At 40.5% G+C, this 24,895-nt stretch overlaps 1 protein-coding gene across 2 annotated transcripts in view; it reads left to right on the forward strand.

Annotated features, from left to right (window-relative positions):
* Positions 1–24,895, forward strand: part of acap2b (ArfGAP with coiled-coil, ankyrin repeat and PH domains 2b) — a 56,339-nt gene that overhangs the window by 15,172 nt on the left and 16,272 nt on the right. For both annotated transcript variants that reach the window (XM_087852784.1, XM_087852783.1), the window contains exons 2-9: positions 2,099–2,156; positions 6,103–6,222; positions 6,884–6,937; positions 9,418–9,476; positions 10,541–10,724; positions 13,215–13,259; positions 15,422–15,517; positions 19,763–19,837. In XM_087852784.1, the coding sequence (XP_087708910.1) occupies positions 2,099–2,156; positions 6,103–6,222; positions 6,884–6,937; positions 9,418–9,476; positions 10,541–10,724; positions 13,215–13,259; positions 15,422–15,517; positions 19,763–19,837 (691 nt within the window). The remainder of the gene's footprint in view (positions 1–2,098; positions 2,157–6,102; positions 6,223–6,883; positions 6,938–9,417; positions 9,477–10,540; positions 10,725–13,214; positions 13,260–15,421; positions 15,518–19,762; positions 19,838–24,895) is intronic.

Genomic DNA, 24,895 nt, shown 5'->3' on the forward strand with positions numbered 1-24,895 from the left:
GCCCTGTTGGACTACTTAAGACCTCAGTTCACAGACTTTACTTGGACTGCTGTTTAAGACTCTTTGCTGTCTTCAAGTCAAAAGCCTTCCTCCTATACTTATTATGAAGCACAGAAGATAAAAAAAAATCTATTCAGCTAATGTAATTTTATGTTAACATGTATTAATCAAAGTACATGAGATTACTTGTGCAATAAAGTACATGTTGCAAAGCAAAGGACTTCTCTATGTGGCAGGTTCTTCAGGCATTTAGCTGAATAAGGCATATATCAGTTTCTGAAAGCTCAGCAGTTTGATTTTGGCATTCCCACAGTTGAACTTACTGAGTGATGGATTTGCTGTTCATGCACGATATTCAGATTAGCCTTACCACCAGGTTTATCCTATACTCCTTGTAGCATAGCCAGCAACTTAAGCTAATTCTAGTTTATAGTTTTAACGATTGTGACTGCTGCATCTATGCATCCTGCATTAAAAAACAACAACAAAATCCCTTTCACATACAGAAGAAAGACGAGGACATGTAAATAACAATAAAATGAAGTCATACAGGTGCACTCCACAGTATCTGCTGTTCAGTATGCGCATACATCCAAGCCTCTCCTGTTGAGGGATCCCTGGCACTGACCAGATGTCCACGACTTAGTTTGATGCCATATGGGAGAACAAACAGCTACAGGGGGTTTGGAGAAAGCCGTCCGCTGCTACTGCAGGGTGACATTCTTAATCCCTGTGCTTTACACTGACACATGGCACTCATGCACTGCACTGCATGATGTTGGACACATTTTTTCCTTCAGTAGAATAAATTGTATTTGAAATGTAAAACTGTTGTTCTTATCTTCAGTGAGTTTATGCTAAGGGCGATTGGCTGATAGGCCTGAAATCGAGAGAATCGCCGCGATAAGAAACAGATACTGGTTTATTAGTAGATGTAAACAGTTTTAATGCTGCTATTGTCTTAAGAATAAACTTGCCTCAGTGTTGATTACTGCTGCTAAATGGTTATAAATGTGAAGCATGCATTATCTAAAGGCTACATCTGAGCTGCACTGCATAACTAATGATACATGCTTAACAGCAGCGCATTCATTAAGTTTTCATAATGTGCACCACTAGCATCATCATTTCAGAGCTTTTCTCCTGTTTTAAATGTGTTTTTCTAGGATATGTGGGCTAAAAGGGTGTTTTAATGCTAAAGGCGCTGTTGTGTTGTATGTTTTAGATGCACCTTAGTTAAAGACCTTGTTGCTTTTCTGCAGATACTTTACTCTTTACTCCAGATTAAGCATAAATAAATGCAGTTTTAGAAAAAATACTCAACCACTTTATCCATCCTGCATTAAAAAAGCCGTAGTAATGCGATAATTAACATCAAGGGGAGATTAATCCACAGATCCTGTGCTGGGATGACGTATTTGATATCCTTCTCCCTCTGTTGTGGTATCCTGAAGCTCGTAGGCTGTCGATCTTGTGGAGAGGCGAGCTGTGTCTCTCACATTTTAGAGGGCAGGACGCCAGACTTGATTTCAGGCCCAAAATGGCAGCTCTCAGTTTGTCTGCTTCTAGACGTCTGTCTGTGTGTCTCACGTGCTTGTCAGTGCTCGAACGGGAGGATATTGTCATTTACTGCAGCTGCAGCTTTCAGAAACTATAATTGTGGAATACGGGAATGTTGGGGGAACCGAACGGCTATAATTAAATTAAGTTCTTCTTCTCTGTCTGAAAATGATCAAGATGTTGAAATAAAGGCAAATATTTGACCCAGTTTCAGTTGCATACGTGACAAAGATGAAGCTGTGTGGCTTTAAATTATGTTGCTTATATTGGCATGCAGTATATTGCTTCCTTTTTACTTATGATCAACATAAGTGGCATAATGCGGAACAGAGATTAACCTAACTGCTCTGCAGACACAGGAGGGTTATAAGGAGAACTGTGATAATGGGATGAAGATGAAGGGTATGCATGCTTTCCAGCAGAATGCCTCTGAGTGCACCTTCTTTCTCTGTTTCACACTTCATGCATCCAAATGTCAATGAAGTATTGAGTCATGGTTGCGCTTCACTTCAAACCTTTGCATTTTCTGTCCTCACAGAGCCACCATAGAGGAAGTAGAGGGGGATGTGTGCGAGTTGGAATCCAAGCTTGACAAAGTGAGTACCGCCCATGAAAAACATTGTTTAATTGTTCGTTTTCTCCACCGTGCGAGCCAGCAGCAACATAAGCCATCCTGCAACAGGTCAGGTTTGTCCTCGGACTTGTCCTCGCTGTATTCCTTGGCATTTCGAGCAAACGCACTCGTTACCCTTCCAGCAATGTGATGGTTTACTTGGACCAGATTAAATATCTATCTATATGCCAAGTCTTTTATTGTAGCTGTGACATTTTGTTGATCAAAATCATACATTTGTAAAATCACGAAAAGGGATGTGTGCCTGTTATTAGTGATTTGAAAAATGGATTTCATGGAGGGGCCAAATGAATTCATGGTGAAAGACGGGGTTAATGTTTTAAGTAGAGTTTCCAGTTTTTGTAATAGGTCTGGATGAAGTAATGCAAAGTATTACACAAACAAAATCAGGGTTATTCACACACTCACACTGATGCATGCATCGCTGCAACTCCGTTCAGTATCTTGCCCGAGGATAGCCTGCTGATTGGTAGACGACCCACTCTACCGCCTGGCTCAGCATTTACTCACCATTCTGCACATTTATTCTTTTATCAAAGCTTTTTAATGTTTTGCTTATTTTTAATACGAAATACTCGTAGGATGGTATTTACAGTCGTATTTAGTGGCACAGACTTGGGTTGGACGATGATAGGCTGAGCCCATTGGCCATCATTTTTACAAAGGGCAATTTAATTATTTGTCCATGAGTAAGTTTGCTAATAAAGAGTCAGTCAACAGAAAGAAAAAAGAATTATAGCGCTGTTTTAACAGCACCCTCCTCAGAGAGCGCCCAAATGCTTGTTGCTGGAGCTGCAGAAGCTGGTGATAGCCTAGCATACTCAGCCGGATGGTGGCCACGTGCATGCTCATGCAAGTTAGCTGTGTTTGAGTACTTTGCTCGCACTGTAGGTCTGCACAAGCGGGACACCGCTTTGGTTACATCCTTAAATTTACCTCTTTCATCCCAAATTGGCGACTTTATATATATATATTTTTGTGCTGTCAGTGTTAACGCGTTAACGTAAAATTTTTACATGTTGCCCAACCCTAGTACAGACTGTTAAGCACTTGATGAAATCCATATTAAAGCTACAGAATTGTTTCACACTTGATTACTTATTAAAATTAAAAACAAATTGGCTGAATAACTTTCTGTGTGCAGAGATATTTTGGGAGTGTTATTTATACTCCTGAGTCCTGAAGAGTGCCTTTGGTACTTTTCCCAGCTTTCGTGCAGATTTTTCTTTTTCCCCCCAACAATCAGTTTGTGCCTTTTGGGTTTTTCCTGTGTAACTGACATTAAACCAACCAAACAGAGTCATGTTTATCAACGGTTGTACCGTCTTGATGCCACAGAGCCCCACAGAGACCGTAGAAGAATCCAGTTCTTTATTCCTCGACTTAGTCTTACAGCGTTACTCTTACACCCTCCTCCTCACTCCACCTCCGTGACTCAGCCTCACTTCCCCTCTTGCTGTGGAGAGGAAGGATCTGCCAGAGAGAGGGTGTGTTTGCGTGAGTATGGCTGTGATAGTGTGTGTGTGTGTCTGAGTGTATATGTGTTGACTTGGGTGGAGTGAAGTTGTCTTCAGATACCAGAGCTCAGCTTTTCCTTCAAGCTTGCTTACCTGTGTGACCATAACGTGCACAGCCATGTTGGATCAGAAGTAAATCGACAGAGACAGTGTCCACATTACATCTGCTCTCATACATCCTGTTTCCAAACAATGGAGTAGAAACCTTTCACATACTGGTGTCTTCTGAATGCTGTGGTTCTGTTTCTGTGAAACTATTGCTTCCCTCATCAGTGTTAAGTCTCTTTTTATGTTCTGAAAATGAACCAAGAGAACAATGAAAAAGCATGTCTGCCTGAAGCATTCTTGAAGAAAAGCTAATACATCTCTAGATCTATGGGTGTTTCTTACACGTCTAGTTTGTTTTCTCTAGAACAATCAGTTGGTGACTTTAAAAACTTGGATTATTGGAGAACATGGAGCATAAAAAATGCAAACTTTGAACTACTGAACTGCTTCAAAGTTTGTTTTAAACCAGAGTGACACCACCTCCTCCAAAGGGTCTCAGTGTGCGGCTACCTCGTTTACATCTGCGCAAATGAACATCTGCACAATGGATTTAAACAGACTAAACACCACAAGTGTGAAAACACCCTAACAACATACAGTAGGGCTGAGGCAGCTGTAGTGTAATCATATTTAAAGATAAGTGTTTTGTTCAAATATAAAGGAAATGACACGTGGGCATGCTGGGAATGTGTGTAAATGTGTGTGAGAGTAACGTGTTGACCCACTTGTCTTGTGATAGGTGCTTCTAATGTTTCGTAGCACTTTTTTTTCCCACTTTGAGCCTGTCTTTTTCTTTTGTATCCTCACTGCTGAGTAGAGGTGGGAATCACCATACATCCCACGATACGATATTATTGCAATTTTTTAAAAATATTTTGCGATATTCAGATTCTGTACATAAAGCTAAACTTTAGCAATATTCATTTTATCTAATATCAAAGTCTCACACTCAGTCTTTCTCTCATTTCAGTTTTATTGTTGACAAACTGAACGGTTTGTATTACAGTCTAGTCCAACTTAACTGAACGCAACCATCTGGTACAATTATAGCTATTCTGAACTCTGCAGTTTATGAAAACTATGCAGCCCCTTCAGCAACTGAAGAATTTGAAAGTAAATTAAAACAAAATATAATTTTTCATTAAATAAAAAAGTTTTAAACTTAATTAAAATAAAACATGTCTTAAATTAAAATAAGTAAACTGTCATGTTTATTGCTGCCAAAAAAAAGTTAAACACATTTGGACAGTGAAGGAATGTCAGGATTCTTGCTCAGAAAAAGGATCAACATGCTCTGAAGTCACAAAAACCTTTTTGTAAGAAAATATCGATTTCTGCTGTCCCTGTATCGATACATTATTAGCAAACAAAATATCACCATACTACACAGTATCGATTTTTTCCCCCACCCCTACTGCTGAGACAGTTATATGATTGGGGGAAAAGAGCATTTTTTAACCTCCTAGGACCGGGCGTCCACATATGTGGACGTCACATTTTGGGTTATTTTGACCAAAATACTCAATTTTGCTCTACAAGAGCCTGATATCCACTTACGAAGACATTATACTGCTACTGTTTTATCAAAATTTTAAACAAATATGAGAGCCACATATGAGGATTTTTCTTAGAAACAAAAATCTGGTAAAAAAAAAATCTGGTAATTCTTTGTTTTTTCATCGTGTCCCAATCAGCCCAAATATCAAAGAGAAATTAAAAATGCATGCTGTGAAAGAGTTCGGGTCTTAGGAGGTTAAATATTAAGCGAAATGCTTCATTTTGAGTGACAGCATTGCTTATTCTCTTTCCGACTCAAATTTCCCTCATAATTAGTCGTGAAGCAGGGTCAGTCTGTGTTTGATCAGCTTTTAGGTGTTCATTAACATTTACTAATTGTTGAAGGAAGCTGCTTAAAATTGGCATTTTCTTGGCGTGTCATTTAGCTGCTTTGGCTGCAGATGCACATTCAGCCTCTGTGTCATCAGCTGAGTGGGAGTAGATGGAAAGTGGCCAGAATTTGTTGGGAGTTTACATAACCTGGAATTATCTTTGCCCTCAATGAGTCAGAAGGGAAAGAAGTGGCTGTTGTTAATTACCAATAAACTGAGTAAGCACTGACTATCTTATATTTTAGTCCTTTTCTCTGCGTTTCCAGTTTCCACAAAAAATCCCAAATCTATTTTCAGCAGCAGAGCTCCACTGTTATTGATAAGAGACAATGCCCTGAGGAAATCTCTAGCACTGATTCTAGTTTGTGTTCACTGAAGTGTTTCTATTGTTAATGCATTTCTTCATTTCTCCGTTACCCCCTCGAACACTGACGTCTGCCGCTTTCCTTTCTAGTTGGTGAAATTGTGCATCGGGATGATTGATGCTGGAAAAGCCTACAACGCAGCTAACAAACAGTTTGTTAATGGGATCCGGGAGCTTGCACAGCAGTCCACCAAAGATGAGGTCATTGAGGTAAACAAAAATATAATTTTGCTCGATCTTATCTGCACAAAATGCTTTGAAGTATTTTTTTGCTTCTTCTCCAGCTTGTGTTGTGACAGTCCTCCTGTAATATCCAGTAAAACTTTGAAAACTCTACATCTCAGTAAAATAAACATCACAGATGGTGTAAAAGCATTACTGACTTCATGAGAGCCTTTAGCTCTTTGTTTGATCACTCTAAATGGGTTTCACTCTGCATCCATGGTGATATTTATCCAAGTTTGAAAACTGAGGGCTAGCAGAACCTCGCACTGTCCGCTGGGTCTCGCAGAGGTCAGCTGTTTTGTTTTGTTCTCTCTTATAAATTTTGCATGCCGAGGCAAGCACTTCCTGTCTGCCTTTGTGTATTTTGTTCACCGCCTCTCCCTTTAGGTTTGAAGCTGAGCCACTGCGTGTATCTGAAAAGTGTAACTTAGCCAAAAGAATTCTTTCCCAAAGTGCTATTGTTGCTTCAAAAACACCAGGGTTTCCTTTCTCTCATACCTGAGGAGCTTTTGTCTCTGCAGCTGTGGCTTAGCAGGCATTTTGAACCACTGGTTTTAATTATATTTGACCTTGTGCTGTTTTGTGTTTTATTCTTGCTTTGTCTCTTTGCCTGCCTTCATTGCTGTCCTCTTCCTTCTCTTCACAGTCCAGTCTCACAAAGTTTGCCGAGAGTCTGCAGGAGATGATCAACTATCACACGGTACGCTGACCAAAACCGGATGCATGAGTTTTTCCCCCAAGTGACTATAAAATCCAGATCGTTTAAAATAAATAAACAAATCCTTGTGCTGAGAAAGAGAAGCAGAAAATGTCCAGTGAACATGTTTTAAAAGCTTAGCACAGAACTGAACTATGGTGGCTGAATGTGAAGAAAGTGGCTATAATAAGCATCTTCCTGGGGGAAGATTTCATATTGCTGTAAAATATGTGAAGCAGGGTGTTGCTAAAAACACACAGGAAACAATGCCTATTGTAAACAGTGGTTTTAAAAAAAGCTCCTCGGGTCAGCTGCAATAAACTCCTTTTTTATTCATTGTCAGCCATCATTAGTCATCAACGCTTTGGGATTTCTTGTCTTTTGTTACAAAATAAAAATAATTCCTGGAGTAAAACTGTCCATGATGTCATCAGATCTGGTTGTGTGTGTGGGTTGAAATCCATCTGTTGGAATAAATCATCCATAACTGGTGTAAATTGTTTGTTTGTTTAGTTCACCCCGCAGACAGGTGAAGAGCTTTAGTATAATGTTGACCATAAAAGATGTGTTGCATACTAGATCATTTAAAATAAACCAACATGATGCCTTTTCCCCACTCTTCAAGGAGCCCAGTAGGAGAGATCTGATTAAACTCCCTACTTGTCAGTCTCTGGTCGGCATTAAGGTGGCGCTTGAAACTTTCCTCTGTTGGGCTTCTCATTAGGACTTGAGCTAGAGCCTCTTTCTCTACAGTGAATTTAGAGATTCCCCTTGTCAGGAATTATCTCCACTAGAGCAGGGCGATATGACCAAAAATATTTATCACAGAATTTGCGATAATGATATAACTGACGATATAATTGACACTAGACAAAATACTTTACAACTCCACAACTTTATTAGTGCCAAAAAAAAAAAAAATCAATGTATTTTCACTTAAACAAGCAGCTGTTTTTTGCATTAAAGTTATATAAAAATGCAGTGCAAATGCAAATTCCTTGCTGACAGTTTAACCAAAAGGCATTTCCAGTGGAAATTGGCCGACATATCCTCAGCATAACCATGTATAATATCCACAAAACTTAAAAAAAAATCTTATACACATGCAATACGGTAATATCATGTTGAAGCACAGTATGTATCACTCCGCGAGGCTCCTGCCTACGGTAGCCGTAATGCTCCGACAATCCATCAAGCGGTGCGGGTTCGTAGCTTAGCCAGATTTTCGAGCGCCGTATACATAAAATCGTTTCGAGGTCAGTAAACACAACCAGAATTCAAACATAAGGCACACGGGATTATAAGGGGCACTGTCGATTTTGCGAAAAATCAAAGGATTGATTTTAAGTGTGCCGTATTTTCCAAACAACACGGTAATAACGACGGCCCGCTAGCATGCGCTACCAAAAATAGTGCTTTGTTGTGTATCTGACGGACGAAAGCTAAACCAGTTCCACACCACTGAAGTTGCAGCATTTTTACAAACCAGTTCTGGTTCATCCGTTTCATTCAACGATCCGCTTTCGCTCTCCTCATTCTGCGTCGTCCCTTTTTCGCCATGTGCGTATAAAAACAAAGGCACTGCGCATGCGCGTTATACCCATATTTTATCGCGATATTTCATTAGTGTTGCACTGTGATCGTTACTGCTAGCTGAAATACAAAATTTACGGTTGAATAGAAGTAACATGGTTACATAGTTTCTAAAGGCTTTACATTTTAGGTGAGGCAACATAATGTAGATGTTGTCACCTCAGTGAGATGTTTGTTGCCTTTCAGGTTTGGTTAAACTGGCTTCTGAACAGTTTTAGTTCTATGTTTAGGTCAGACTGCAATTCCAGGATGTTTAGTACTAGTTAGTAGAGATATTAACTTAGCTGCCTTGTTCCCTAACAGCCTGAGACTGTTACTCATTGGTGGAGACTGCGGTCACATCAGCTGATTGTCAGATAGGATTTTGCTGCTCAGCGATCTTACAGCACGTGATCTCCTCACAGTGCTCAATCTGTTTGTCAGTGAAGGCCTCTCCGCACCACACTGCTCATATTGTCTTTTTTTGGACTACAGATATGCGCCGAAGCCTTATTTAAAGTATTCGTCTGGCTTTTCTTTTTTTTTTTTTTGCTTGGTTCAGCTCATTTTTAAGGAAGGATGCAGGTTAATGAGGGTATGACTCATGAGCGAGAATAAACGAATCACGTCATTTCTCGTGTTTGTGTCTTTATGAGGGGAGTTTACAAAGTCAGCGCGTTTGAGTAAATTTAGCTGCTTAATTGCACCCTGTGATGTTAACAAACGTCCTCCTAAGCAGATGCTGAAAACTAACTTAGAAATCACACGGGGGCTTAGAAAGAGAATAAAATTGTCAGCTTTTTGTTTCTTCCTTAAGTTCCTTAACATGTTTAGAGAGAAACCTTTTCTTCAAATGGGAAGGAGCAGTCACTCAGTCTTTCTTAGTCTTTCTGTCTGTTTTTGTTTCACAGATATTATTCGATCAGGCCCAGAGATCGATCAAGACGCAGCTTCAAACCTTTGTCAAAGAGTGAGTATTAATTAACCACAGTAAAAACTCATTAACTTACCTTTCACAGCTTCAAACACAAAATATTCAGGAGTAAATACACTACAGGATGATGCAGACAGCATTGTCATTAAATTGCATAAGAGAATATTTTTATTTCTATGTAGGCTTCATAACATCCTCCTCAGTTCTCCTAATTTAGCTCAGAAATTTGGGCAGCTTGTATAATTACAGGAAGGAGTTGCTTCTCTGGTTTATTTCATTATAAGGATTAGCAGTTTTTGCCTCTGGCACATCAGGACTAAACACCCACATCAGCAGCACTTATACTTTACTCAGTATCTTGTGGCGCTCAAATGTGACTTAATCTCACTCAGGAAAATGGCTGCAAATGATAAGTGTGGGGCATGTGGTTCGAGGGCTTTAACAAGAAGCAGGTCAAGGAGTTTGCCTTTGTTTTTAGATTGACACGTTCCTGTTGCCGGACCATTCTCGTGCTCATTCATATTCAGAGATTCCTGTAACTATGGACCTTTCCCTTTAAACTTTAACGTCTTAGATTATTGAAGTTCCACTCTTTGTGGAAACTCATTAAAGTTTGTCCTAAATTAGGGTAAGAATTCAGTCTTTCAGTGCAAGCTTTCGTCTTTCACGTGTTTATAGTCTAAAATGTGACATTAGCTGTCGTGTCTCTTGAGTTCTGACACTAAATGTTGAGCTCCTTTGGCTTTATGCTCGTACAGTTCAGCCCTACTCGGCCACCAAAGTTTGTGGTTGTTGTAAAACGCATCACGATTAGTATAAATGATCATATACGATTGCTCAAACTGCTGAAAAGCCCACATCCTTTTTATAAGATTAATTGGACACAACTGAAAGTGGCTTTGTCATAAGGCTATAGGTTATTGTCCGTCCGTGCAGGCTATAACCTCACATTCACTTCTATGGTCACTTTAGATTCACCAGTTTACCCAAAGCTTTGCATCACTTTGGACTGTGGCAGGAAGCCGGAGTACCCTGAGAGACGCACAAAAACCCAGGATCTGCTGTCATGTTTATACTAATGAACCTCTCTTCCTTTGAAGTGACCTGCGTAAGTTCAAAGAAGCCAAGAAGCAATTTGACAAAGTGAGCGAGGAAAAGGAGACGGCGCTGATCAAGAATGCCCAAGCTCCCCGTAACAAGCAGCACGAGGTGGAGGAGGCCACCAACATCCTCACTGCCACGCGCAAGTGCTTCCGGCACATTGTCCTCGACTACGTCTTACAGGTACGGCCCGCTGGATGTTGAATGACAGCAAGGGATGCAAGTTTGTCTTGCTGCACTGACATGTGGCCTACTGCGCATTTTAAATAGCAGTAGCAGGGTTTTATGCTTACACTTAGGATGATCTAAAAAAAGAAATGCGGTGCTATTTTAGGGAGATTTTGACTTGAAACTGAGGCAGTTTTCAGTCAGACTATATTTATATATAGCAACAGATTGCTGACATTCAGCTTTTAAGTATGGATCTCAAAAAAGCTGAGGTGCACGCTGTCATGTTCAGAATTTGGATGAGAACTTATTATTCAGCATTTATTTTTGCACAGGAATGCTGTGTTTGATTCTGTTCATCCAAAGTGAACAAAAAAAGTAAGAAAGAGGTTTAATAACCTGGTTAGTCGGAAAAGTTATTCAGTTTCCAAAATCAGTTTTTGAATGAATGTTGTTCGTCTCCTTTTGCTCGTTTTCTTTCTCATTTTCTCTGTCAAAGCCACTTAGATATTTTCTGCTGTGACCTTACTCGGTGCTTTTGTGCCGTCGAATGCATCAGCTCTGCTCTCAGCCACGGCAGTGCTGATGAATGCTTTGTGGTTTCTGATAAGGCAGCTGGCGGCCCTGTTATTGAATCTCCCTCCCAAAAGAACAGACAATGCTGCATGGGCACCCTTCACTCCTTGAGCAAATGAGATGGTGAATTGAAACCAAACTGGAGGTTTTAATATAGGTTTGGCAGTCTGCTCCAGTGGCCCACTCTATAATCACCATCTCATAAAAAAAGAGTCCTGGCTGTGAGAAATGAGTCTGGTTTTTATCTCGCTTTTTAGTGTGCTTATAGGAAATCTATAAGCTAGCAGCTAGCTCAGCTGATTTTTAAATGGGTCTCCATTAAAGTTTCACATTTGGGCAGTGCTGTCAGCACTTTAAAAACTAACTTCTGCAGCGGTGCTTGCAGGAAACATTTGAGACAGACTTTAACTGTATTTTATTTTTATTTTTGTGCTTTTTAGTTCATTTTTTTCATCTTTGTGGCATTTGTGCTTGATTATACAGTACGCAGTTTATAGTGACATGCAAGATGGTAGAGGGAGAGGAAAATATACGAGTGAGGTTGTAAGCCAGACTCGCATTCACGGCGTTTTAAGAGTGAAGCATGTCTCTTTTACTATGTTGTGCCACGTAGAGCTGCAGCATAAAATATTCAACTTCAGGGATTTCCTGGCTCACTGATGGTGAAGTGTGCTGCTAGTCTGGAAAAATGGAAAAGCATCTCGCTCAGAAACCCACCCCCCACCCCCGTATGTTACCACTTCTATTGTTTTCACCACTATTAGAGATAAGCGAAAGTTGTTTGCGTGTAAAAACTTGACAAACCAAACGTGACAAATTGAAATGTTACATTTTTGCAGTTTGCAATTGCTGCAGCTTTACCAACCAATTTCCAAATAACTGCTCTGATAGTTTGCTTGCGGCTGTAGTGTTGACACTATATTACACACTGAGAGTTAAATAACCATCGTTTAGAGGTGCTGCTTTGGTCAAAGCTACTAATTGACTGTAATCGAGAAGGAGGGGGGCTTGTAAAAGTCGCGATGCGTCAACTGTTGTGGTTGGGAGATGGAAAAAAATAAGCTTCCTCCCCAGGATGGGAGTTAACATCTGTGTATAAACACAAGTGTGGTTAGAGTTGCTTGAGAAAATTGCCTTGAAACCTGCAGCCATGAAATTACTGCTGACCATAAAAGACATTTCCTTTACTTTTATTCTCCGGGGTATTGAAGCATGGTCACCCTGCTTCACTACACAAACAAAAAGGGGCCGCTGGACTTAGGTTAATTCAGAAGTATGAAGCGAAGTGTGGGATTACTTCTGAAGCTGGCCTTCCTTCCCCACTAGCTAAATGTGTTACCACACCCAGCCAGTGACTCTGCTGTCACACAGCAGACTCGCTGACAGTAACATGAAACAGCCAAGTATCAGCATCTGTTTTTACAATCCACCACAACACATCCCTCTGCAGCATTAAGCTCTGAGAAAATCCGAGGCCAGATGAGGACGGCGGTAATTAGTCTGGACAAATGGCAGAGCCTTCTTCACAAACATTCACACACAGAAGGAGAGACAGGAGGCGATGAGGCGAAGATGAAAAGTGAGACAGGCTTCAACCCACTAAACATGAGGTAGAGGGCTCCCCCTGGTGCTGGTATAATGAAACGCTGCCTATTAATGCTTAGGGAGATGGCGCGATTTTATCCAGCCTCAGTAGTCATTTCACGCCTGTCAGCTTTCTTTGATTTTTCTCAGGCACTTCTTTATGTTTCATCTCCACCAGCTCATCTCATTTTCTGTTCTGTCTCACGCTCTTTAAGTCTTTCCCCCCCCATCTCCACTCCACTTTTTACTCTCTCTCTGCATTTTTCTGTCAGATACCGCATTGTCCCAGATATTTTCTCATAATAATCCCTACTTCTCACTGTTTTGGTTTTTATGAACTTTCAGATAAACGTGCTACAGTCCAAGAGAAGGTCGGAGATCCTAAAATCAGTAAGTTTACTCGTTCTCTCAAATGAAATGAGCTTTCTGTTCTGGGTCGTTCACTCTCAGTTCATCAACTGCCTCCCACGTGACCAGATTTGCCTGGAAAAATTCAAATAGGAAGATTCAAGTTGGGAAAATGACTCATCAAAATCCCAAATGTTACATGTAATATTAACAGAAACCAGATGAAAATGTGTTTTCATGCTTCATTATCTGTAAAACCATTCTGCTGTACAGAATTATTATGTTCCTTTTATATATGAGAAGTATTAAATTAACTCTCAGTCCCCTGACTGTACACTTTTGGTTTCTTCAGGCCTCCTAATCTGCTGTCAGAGATCAGACAAATACATCCAATTATTCCTGTGTTAACTCATTATAGTCCACAGTTCTTAGAGCCATAAGATGAGATATTCGGCCTAAATGATTTCCAAGGACTGAGCTCAGATAGTTTTCTAGATAATGAAAATTTAACATGCCTCCTTTAGCTCTTTCCCTCCATTATTTGAGGACCTCCTCTGCACTCTTAACGATGAGATTTAACACCTCGAGATATATCAATAAAGCTGGTGTTTGATAGAGGTGGGAATCACCATACATCCCTCGATACGATATTATTGCAATTTTTTAAAATATTTTGCGATATTCAGATTCTGTACATAAAGGTAAACTTTATCAATATTCATTTTATCTAATATCAAAGTCTCACACTCAGTCTTTCTCTCATTTCAGTTTTATTGTTGACAAACTGAACGGTTTGTATTACAGTCTAGTCCAACTTAACTGAATCAACCATCTGGTACAATTATAGCTATTCTGAACTATGCAGTTTATGAAAACTATGCAGCCCCTTCAGCAACTGAAGAATTTGAAAGTAAATTAAAACAAAATATAATTTTACATTAAATAAAAAAGTTTTAAACTTAATTAAAATAAAACATGTCTTAAATTAAAATAAGTAAACTGTCATGTTTATTGCTGCCAAAAAAAAAGTTAAACACATTTGGACAGTGAAGGAATGTCAGGATTCTTGCTCAGAAAAAGGATCAACATGCTCTGAAGTCAGAGCACCAAAACGTTTTTGTAACAAAATATCGATTTCTGCTGTCCCTGTATCGATACATTATTAGCAAACAAAATATCACCATACTACACAGTATCGATTTTTTCCCCCACCCCTAGTTTTTTGATGACTATTAGTATAGAGTCCGGGTTTTTCCAAGGGTAGCCCCGGTAAGCTGTAGAGAGAAATCACAGCCAGTCATTGGTCGTGTCCAAATTCATGGGCTGCATCCTCCTGAGGCCGCATTTGTAGACCGATTACGTCACAGCGACGCGCCGAAGGCTGTCCAAATTCGTAGACTCTTCCGAATGCAGCCGACAAATGCGTCCTCCTTTTCCCCGAATTTGAAGGATGGGTCGGGTGTGTCCTTCTTGGCCCACCATATCCCAGAATTCATAGCGCGGCCCAGCCAAGCTCCAGTTTCCGGCAATGGCGGCCGCTACTAAGTTTTAAAATTACTCTTATTAATCTTTCTGGGCCACAAAATAAACTTTAAACATATTTTCAGGCGAGAATGTGGGTTAGCTCGTTGATAATTAAAAATGAACACAAAAAACGGAGAAAGATTTCGGGTCCATTTTCGATTTTCGTGCCGTGGCGCTGACAACCGGAAATACTCTGAATTAAGGGCGGGAGTAGATCGAGAAGGCTAGACCGTCCAATTCCATAGCCGTTTACTTCCGGCCTACCCGACCTCCTGAGGACCCGGCCCACGTAGACCGCGAAGGCCGGGTCCTCAGGAGGATGCAGCCCATGAATTTGGACACGACCATTGTGTTTTGAAGCAGGCTTGAAACAGAAACAGCTCAGTTCAGAAAAGAGAAACCATGATTACTCCTACTTGGTGTCCAAGGGAGAGTTAAAAAATGATGCTTGAAAGCTGTAGGATGTGACACGGGTGTTTTTAGACAAAGGATTTTAAGGGACCTTTTACAGTAGGGGAATTTTGCATGCTTCCTATTAAGATTGAGCTTTTTCCAGTAGAAAGACAAATCTGTGATGGTCACTTGGGTTTTTTTTCTGTTTAAATTTGATGAATGGAGATGGAAAGACCCTTCTTCCTCTTAAGTGTTTTAATAACCACATTGTTGTTGTTTTTTTATAGATGCTGTCCTTCATGTATGCCCATCTGACGTTTTTCCACCAAGGTTATGACCTCTTCAGTGAACTGCAGCCTCTTATGAAACAGCTGGGAGGCCAGGTACAGGCTACACTCTGCACACACATACACCCATAATTAGGGTTGGTGTGTTCCTACGTTACCTGTATCCAAATATAAAAATCTTCCAGGACTCTCAGACACTGATGGATCCAAACACACAGCCACAGTTAAAAAGGCGCTCATATTTTTACATAAATACATCTATCTGCTGCTGTTTCCTTTTGTTCCTTCGGCTTGCGCAGCGTACGTACAGCTCGCTGCTATTTTGGTTTCATTCTTTCTAGTTTGATGCTCTGCATAAAACGAATACACTGCAGTGCTCGTCGCTCAGCCACGACTGTTGATTAATTGGAAGATATCGTAAACTTGTGATGTTATTTTTAGAAGAGCAGCAGAATAATTGCTTTCCAAGTTTACATAACAGTGCACTGTACAGAGTAAACACTTTATATTATGAGGGAAAGACTAATATTTACATTATTTTTTTTCTGTTCAGTTTTTCTGTATGCAGTCCTGCATTTACATTTTTATGATTGGTGTTAATTGGCTAAAGTGAAACTAGTGCTTAACCCTTTAAAGCCGGTCGGAGCGGGCACGCTCTGTTTTGCGCAACTATTTTTAAATCCCGGTAGCACTGCATCCACGTAAGCTAGCGCAATAATTTTTTTTGCATATGAAACCGGAGGAGTTGTACTTACATCTTATGCCATCAGCTTGTCCTCGGTCACAGTTTCCTTCCACATATAGCTTTGCAAAAACTGCATAAAAAGCACTTGCAGCAACAAAAACATAATATTCCAGAAACACGCTTTGCCGATGCGATCAGCTGTTTGTAACACTTCCTATGGTGGAATAGACGTCAGCGCAAACTTTTGCATGTCCGCCATGACCTGCCCGAAACCGGAAGTGACGTCATTTTCACGGAAATGTAGTTTTTTTTTTTACCATCAGGGCCTCATGAGCCTATACTGGTGTTTTTAAAAGTTATCTTTGACTTTATGACTTTCTGTGTCGTTGCTGGGATGCTTAGGACTCATATTGCACTGCTGGAAATAGTTTATTTTGATGCATATGCTGCTTTTTTGCAAATTTGCATTATAATATTTATTTTCGTTTTTCCTGCAGTATATAAAAATTGGTGTATTTCAAAAATAAAACTATGAAGACACTTAAAATAAATTTCCTGTGGTGGGAAACTATTTTGTGGAACTTTTTTTTGTATTTACAGTTTTGAGGGATAAGCCTCTTAAATTTCTCTAACTGGAAATATATGTTAAAAAAACAAAAACAATTTTCAATTTTTTTGTAGTTTATTGCACTTTTTTGCAATTTATGTAATTACTATGCACTTAATGTATACATATTATTAAAATCTGGGCTATAATGGTTGTATTGATGCATAGCAACTTGAAATGCTCCCAAAAATGGCTCTACAGCATGTAAAAATATAATATAAGCTCTGGCGGACTTGGTTCTATGGTAGGTCTTAAAGGGTTAAAGAAACAGGTTTGCTTGTCTTTCTTTTTCCATTAGACCGGGGGAGGGGGACTCCAGGTTTTAGATCTCACCCTGGGTCAACACACCTGAATCAAATGATTAGTTCATTACCAGGCCTCTGGAGATGTTGCAACACTTTACTCTGAAACTCATCTCTTCACATTGTTATCATGCTCATCTGCTTTGTTGTCACCTTTCATTTTAACTTGTGTGTATTTTTAAACTAGTATTTCTGGTAATGACAATGTGAAAATGCTGGCATCTGCCCAACCATAAGTTCAGCTGCAAATTGAGGTCGCCACTCTTCTCCCTCTGTGTTTGTGTTTCTATCTCGTCCGTGTATATGCGTGGGTTCGCGTGTACTGCAGTACTTTCGTCAACTCAGTTTCCACCCTCGTGTGTGTCTGTGTGCATCCTGTCATAAACAAAGCCCTTCCTCTGAGCCTGAATGTTACTTGAAGATTATAATCACAGTGAAGCTTTTACATTTAGCGGGAATGAGGAAGAAGGTTGTGAGCTGGAATGGGTTTTCCCACAGTTGGACTCAGAGGGTTGACAGTCAGCTGAGTGAAAGAAGCAAGGCTGGGGAATATATAGGCTGTTTGCTCAGAGGCTGAAGCAGCAGAACATGACCAAGGAGAAAGGAGTGCCGTCACAAGAGGCAGAGAAGTAGAGAAAAAGGAGCTTGTTGAACGTTTAGCCAAACTATGAAAGAAGGAAATGCAGTGTGGATTTTTTGGGGGGACTTTTTTGACAGCCAGATCTGAGGAGCCCATTCAGCAGCTCTTAATTGTGTTGGAGAGAAGCGTGTGGTTTCTTACCCTTGTGTTCTGAAGTTGGAAACTTCTTATTGACAGAAAAAAAGAAGAGAGAGAAGCGAGGAAGGCTGGACCTCTTTGAAAAGCAGATTTTAGGAAAGGATAAGAGGCAGAGTGTAATCTTCTTGAAGCTAAATGTGACTGAAGAAGCACAGAAAGGCATGGACTCGAAAGACCGACGGAGAGAGAAGAGAGTGTTGTGTGAGGAAAAGGGGGAAAAAGGACAGAACTGAAAAAGACCCTGAAGAGGGAGGAGAGAAAGAGACAGAGGGTTTGTTTTCAAGTGGATGAACAAGTAAGAGCTTAACTGTGCTGTGGATTACAAGCCTGTCGTGCTGAATTTGGGGCAGCACAAACCAGAAGGAGAGGAAGATCAAAGGCCGTGCTAAGGAAAGCGGCGGCCGTGGACGGTGCATTATACCTCCATCATGAAGCTGAAGAAGGTGGAGAGGCTGTGCAGGGAGGTGTGGAGGAGCTGCCAACAGGTCTGATAATATGACGCGATGCTTCTAAACTGTGAGAAAGTCATCAAGAGTGCGAGTAAATTATTAGAAAGATGAATAAACCCTGAGCTGGAGTAAAAGCAGCTGCGGGGGCGGCGGGGTGTTGATACCTGGAAATGTTTAGAAACGTGAAAAATGGAACAACAGAGGAGGATGAAAACCAAAGACTTAAATACTTTTCTTGTTGAAAATGTGAGCTGGTGTGTAGGCAGGTGAAATCAAGATCACATGACTTAGAGTTTGAATTGATATCGCTGATGTTCTCTTTTTGTTGGCTTCGGTTGACAGCTCACAGTGATTCGTGTCAAACATGCCGCTTTTCCACCGCTAGTTGAAAGTGTAATGCTGCTTCTAGACATAAATGTACTGCTGACTTCATGTTTCCGTGACACAGAGCCTCAGGATCAAACACATGTGAGCTTAACGCTCGTTCAGAAAGACGTTTCATATCTTTTCCATGAATCACAGACGTCGTCATTGCAGCTACACGTCAGGAGTGATTTAATCTGACAGCTGTGGTAGACAAACGTTTGTCTCGGCCTGAGAAGATAAGATGTTAAAGGCAATATGAGTCACTGTCACAAAATGTGAGGAGAGCTACGCACAGAAGCATCTTTGAAAATAAAGACAGGCCTCGATAGATGGCGTGAGCTCCAGCCGGACCGGACTAGTTGTTGCAGAGGCAACAGGGAAAACATTTCCCATCTGTGTTATCAGCCTGCTGCTCACCCATCCACCCATTTCCTCTCCGAGCACAACAAAACACCCAGCTCCCTCAAAGCGTCTCTGAAACTGTGTGATAGTAACATGTTTGTGTGTATTTTGTAAAAGAAACCACACATGTTTATTATACTCTGCTTCAAGAAAGGAAACAAATGTATGAATTTCGACCTAGTTTATTGATACAATTGAACCCCGCTCGCCCTTAAATCAGTGCCCTGCAATCACATACTGAATCTTTTGTTTTTGAGGCTGTTGATACCAATTTAGGTCACATTGCGGCGACAGACTATAAAGACGCACAGAGCAGAATTGCAGTGCTGCAAGGCAAACTGGCATATTTTCGGCATCACCCAGTGACCTCCAGAGCTTCACTGAAGCCTTTAAGAAAAAGAAAAAAATGTTTCTTCCTTCACAGCTCAAAAGATTTTTTGTTTTCCTCTCCACATGTGTCGGTTACTCACAGGGACAAAGAGGATTAATCATCTCCCGTCTAATTTCTCCTCAGAGCAGTCCATTTTGGTTAGAGGAGAAAAAGCATGTTTCTCTCAGTCTGGCCCGTGGAAAGTGGCATTAGCATCATCAACGCACGCATGCTCACGCGACCTTTTAGGTGCAGTTTAAAGATGTGGTGGCACTGGATCATAGATATTTTTCTTAATTAGTGTTTAGTTTTGTCATTTTGAATGAAACGCTTGTCACCGGTCGGCTCGGTGTGCTTGGCTTACTGGTTCTGTCTCTTGCAGTTGGACCAGCTGGTGGTGGATGCTGCCAAAGAGAAGAGGGACATGGAGCAGAAGCACTCCACCATCCAACAAAAGGTGCAAACACACTCAAAATCTGGTGTTATTTATTTATTTATTTTGTTTCCCTCAATTTTGTGCAAAAATGTTTGCAGCACTTACTCACAAAAATAACCTTCAATCCACAGAATTAGCTGCACTAATGTGAATGAAAAGCACGAATGACAAGTGAAGGCGTCCAGGCTTATTGTTAGGGTAACTTATGTACAAATATGAACATTTGGGGGAAATGTATAAAAACACTTTGAGGTAGAGCCCTGTGATCGAGTGGTTACACTTACCTCTTGCCCTCAGCTCTAATAGGCCTGAATCTTGGTCAGTAAAATGGTTAGATTGGCTTTATAATTGGAGTTGGAGTCAATTTAAAAAGGTGAATTCTTCCCAAAACAACATTAATATGCTGGTTTATTTATAGAAACATGTTTATCATTTGAATGAATGGAGGTAGGACTCCACCCTCAGGTGTAAGGTGATCCCTGTGGAGCATCTAAGCCACACACCCGTGCAATATTGATAGCTTACGGAAACCCATTTCCAAACAAACAAGGTTTGGTTTCGGCGTCTCTGTCCAGAGTCATGCTTTTCATATTTCTCCTATAATTAGTAAATTTGGCAAAAGTAAAGATAAGCTTCTCAAATTAGATCTTTTTTTTTTCTTTTAAACTCTTTAGCTTTTAATCCTAGTATTTTCCTTGTTATTTGAAAGCATTTCCGATAGCAGAGTACAAACCCACAGCAGACAAAAACCTCGACAGGATGTGGGTTGTTATATTACATTATGTGGTGGCAGTAAATTTGCTCTTAACTTTAATTGAACATCCCACAGCATCATTAACTCCAGACAGCCTGTGTCCTTACCCTGCTGTTGTCTGCTGGGCTTCTGTTCATTTGTCTGCCTGTCAGTGACCTTCGTTTCAGTCTCTGCATGCGCGAAGCTTCTTCTGCCCCGTCTTTCATTTGACATCCTTTTTTTTTTCCTTCTTTCCTTTTGTCCCCTCAGTCTCATTTTTTATCCTTGTTTCCTGTTTTACCCAGTCACTGATGGTACGTGTGCCAGCTCCCGCCTGTCCTTGAGCACCTATCCCCCACTTCACCTCCCTCAATTTATCTAATGCTATTTTTATGCAGTCTGGCTCCCACCCTGCTCTCTTGTCTGGCTGTACATGGACACTCCTAACCAACTGTCTCTTCTTTTCTTGTGTTTCTGCTCTTTTTTCCTCCTTTTCTTCTTCTACTCCCTCCAGGCTGCACTGCAGGTGAGCGGTGTTTCTCTTCACTGTGCATTTTTGTAATCTTCAGCTCACATCCTTTTAGTGAAAATAGCTTTTTTGACAACATGCACATGATTTTGTCATCCTGAATAAGGTTCTGTTATTTGCAGAGTGTAGTACACTTGTATGAAGTAAAGCGCACTGATAAAAGCCACTATATCTTTAGAGAAACTCTAGAGCTGGTATTACTTTATTAAATATCCCTAACATGACATTAGTCTGATAAGATAGGCCACTGTAATTCAATCAAATATAGGCCTGACTTGACGCTTGTTGATCTGCTGTTGCAGGAGTCAGATCTATGGGATTAAGAAGTTGAGTAGTAGTTCTGACTTTCACACCTGCGCTTCACTTTTTGCTCCCCAACTTTGTTAAAACCAGACATTTACTCAGGAGTTAAAATAGTTTTTTTGGTGAATTGAATTATGTGTTTGATGTCTGCCAAAGAAAATGAGTCGTTGCTACTGGTAACTGCCTTTTATCTCATCATTATGTGTGGAAGGAGGCTTCAGTCCTCAGGGGGGTCCTGAGGTTGTGTTTAGGATACTTCCTTTCTGCTAATGTGTGCATAAGTCTAAGCACTGACACCTCAGTGCATGTTTCAGTAGCTACATGAAAGCTTGAGAGGGGCTGAAGACGTCTGTTTTATCTCATAGTGAGCAAATAAGAAGTGACTGCAGTTGTAACAGCTGTGCAAGAAACGCCGGCATTTACAGAAGACGTTTATTTATTTATTGGTTGCAGTTCATGTTAAAGGGTCAAATGCTACAGATATTCAGTTTGCCTGAAAGACTGGCTACTTTATTTACACACACCCAAGGGAGACGAGAGAGCGAGGGGAAAAGCTGAGCGCGCTGAGTGTTAAACTGTAGTCACTATAAATGTTTGATGCTCGAACTCCTCTGCGTGGTCCACTTGATTATTCTGACCCAGCAGTCACAAGAGCCACACACACAGACACACACACACACACACACAGACACACACAGACACACTGACCTTCACTTAAAGCCGGAGGAGGAGCAGCAGAGGCTGTGACGGAGGTTTTGATAGACGCACAGCCACAGGAGAGGAGGTGGCGAGGGTTTGTTGACGAGACAGGCCACACTGCTTCAGGTAGCTTCTGTTGTTGGGATGCTGCACAGAGACACGCGTAAGCAAACGCACATTCAAACTGATTTGTGTGCGATAATCTGGGGAAAATGAGGATTTTCAGTCGCTTTCACTACGTTTGGTATCTGGTGAGTGCATCCGATAAGAACTTGTAAAGCATGCGTTTGTGTCTGTGGCTTCTTACACTTGCATCCGTGACCGATTCTCCTGTGTTAGCATTAGCAAAAGCAATGTTCTTCTCTCTGTGTCTCGCTGTGTGTTTGTGTGTGGTGTTTTAGGAGGTGACAGAGCTCCACTTTTTACCAGACTACAGCAACTTTTGCGCTTGGAGGTCGACCTCTGTACGTAGAGTCAATGCATCGATTGTCGGCCTTTCATCTCCTCCCCTGCATGCGTTGCAGGACCTCATTACAGTGTTTGTGCAGTTATCTGCATCTCTCTGTTTTCTTACTCTGAAGTGCAGCACATGCATTAGTGTTGCTAATGCAGCTTGTTTCATTCTGATGTGTCATCGTTATTGTCAGTGTCTGCGTCACTGAAGTCTTCTGGTTTAATGCCGGGGTTTTTCTTTTCTACATATTTGTTTTGTTTTGCGTTTTTTTTATAACTTTTTTTCTTTACTTCTTAGATAATATATTTAAAATCAGGAACTAAGAACAAGCCCCTATGAGCTTTGTTTCAGCCACTACCTGTTTTTAGGTTTATGTCATGGGTTTGACGATACTTTCCCAAGCTGAAGTGGTCACGTCAGGTTTCTCAAGAACTGGAAAGTTTTTCACGTGACAGCAGCAGCTGAAACTCTGTCATTCTTTAGTAGTAACATTTGTAGCATTTGTTTGATGTGTGGGTGACGACCACCACACATCAAGCTGAAATTAGGGGCTATTTCTAGTGTTTGAAGTTTAAAGAGTAATTGTTAAAAGTTATGGGACTTAAATTTTGTCCCACCTTCAGGAAGATGCCTGGACTTTCCATTGTGTCCCTAGTCAGAAACTAAACGCAGACACGTTTTGTTCCCCTTGTGCACAAAAATAACTCGACTCATTCCAGTGTATGTCGTGCTGGAAAATTGTGCTTGCCAGTGTGTTTGTGTGTGTGCATGTGTGCATATCCTTTCGGTACAACATGGAATAGGACATATTTTTCATGGGTTACATCTACATCTCTGGGCTGTAACAGGGGTTGTACATTCAGGAAGTTACCATGAGAGACTCGTGGATCATTCAGTGTTTGCTCCTGAAAATCCCAGATGTTCCTTGAAAAAATCCAGGGGAATGAATCAGTTTTAGCAGGATTTTTTTTTTAAATTTTCTGGTCCCTGCTGTCATTAGTTTAATCATATAAATGTTTCAGAGGAAGGAATTACGGCAGATTTTAGATGTTTTTCCCGCAGCAATTTTTTGAGGAGCCAAAATTTCATTATTTAGAAAACTGCTTGAGCTAGGTGCTTCAGATATTTTAGAGTAATATCCGATACTGTGAATCTATGAATATGGACTCTCAGGAGTTTACCAAAAGTTAATGTAGAATGACGTCTCTGACAGCAGATTTGAAGCCCTGTAGAAACCACAATCTTGCAGGTCAGGCATAGATATTTTGTTGATAGCTTTTCATAATTTTATAATATTCATAATATTCTTTAAACATTCCAAATCAGGTAAATGGTTTCACAGATATTAATGGCAATAGCAATTTTACTTATTTAATTACATGACAACTAAATGTGCTTTACGCAAAAGGTGAACCTGTGTATCCTTAGAATGGCTTAAGACAATGAAAAGAAGAGATATAATAAAACAAAATAACAGAAAACACCTGATTGTGCCCTGTGTGAATTAAAGGGTTATATTATAATATTTTTATTTCATTAAAGCTGGAATATGGAAGCAAAAACGGGTATTTTTAGAAAAAAACAGATTACTACACTCACAAGTTTTCATGGTGTTTACTTTTATTTTCTCCAGTATAAAGTTACTTGTGTATGTTTGGCTTCCCGACCTTCATCCCTTTGTTGTTTGTTTGTTTTTTTAATGAGACTAATTAACTAATGATATTAGGAAACTGAAATGTTAAATAATTCCTATAAAGAAGTGTATCGTTTCTCTGGAAATGCATCTGACACATCTGCGATGGTCAGGTGACATTTGATAACTGCTGAAATGACCCACTGTGTCAACACTTTCCGGCATTGTCATTGTGGTGTATTTTTGTAATGTAATGTTTTAAAGTTGCTTAACAACTCCTATAGAAATGGAAAAGGAGATAATCATACATATATATACTTCCAGAGCAGATAAGAAAGACTGTGACCAGCATTTCAAAACATTGCACTTTATTTCCACCAAGTTCAACTAGCTTTAGAGCCGATGACTGCTTTTCTAATGCAGGTTGAATGAGTCAAGTCTGAGTTACAAAAAAGCCTGTGGATCTTTCTAGAAGGACAACAGAGAGCATGAGTCCCCAGCTCGCCACAGTAACAGATCTTGATGTATCGAGCTGTAATTGATTTTGGAGACGGTGACACCTGATGTAAAATGAGTCCACACACACACATGCACACACACACACATGCACAGACACATGCACGCACACATGCACGCACGCGCATGCTTCTGGTGTCCGGTGTCACCTGAAGCTGAGAAAGCTGGGAGGGTGTTAGGAGTGTGGCAGCTGCTCTGGTGGTTAAAGCCAG

Source organism: Neolamprologus brichardi, chromosome 15, assembly GCF_056152115.1.
Source record: "Neolamprologus brichardi isolate AB-2024 chromosome 15, ASM5615211v1, whole genome shotgun sequence".
NCBI classification, from domain to species: Eukaryota; Metazoa; Chordata; class Actinopteri; order Cichliformes; family Cichlidae; genus Neolamprologus; species Neolamprologus brichardi.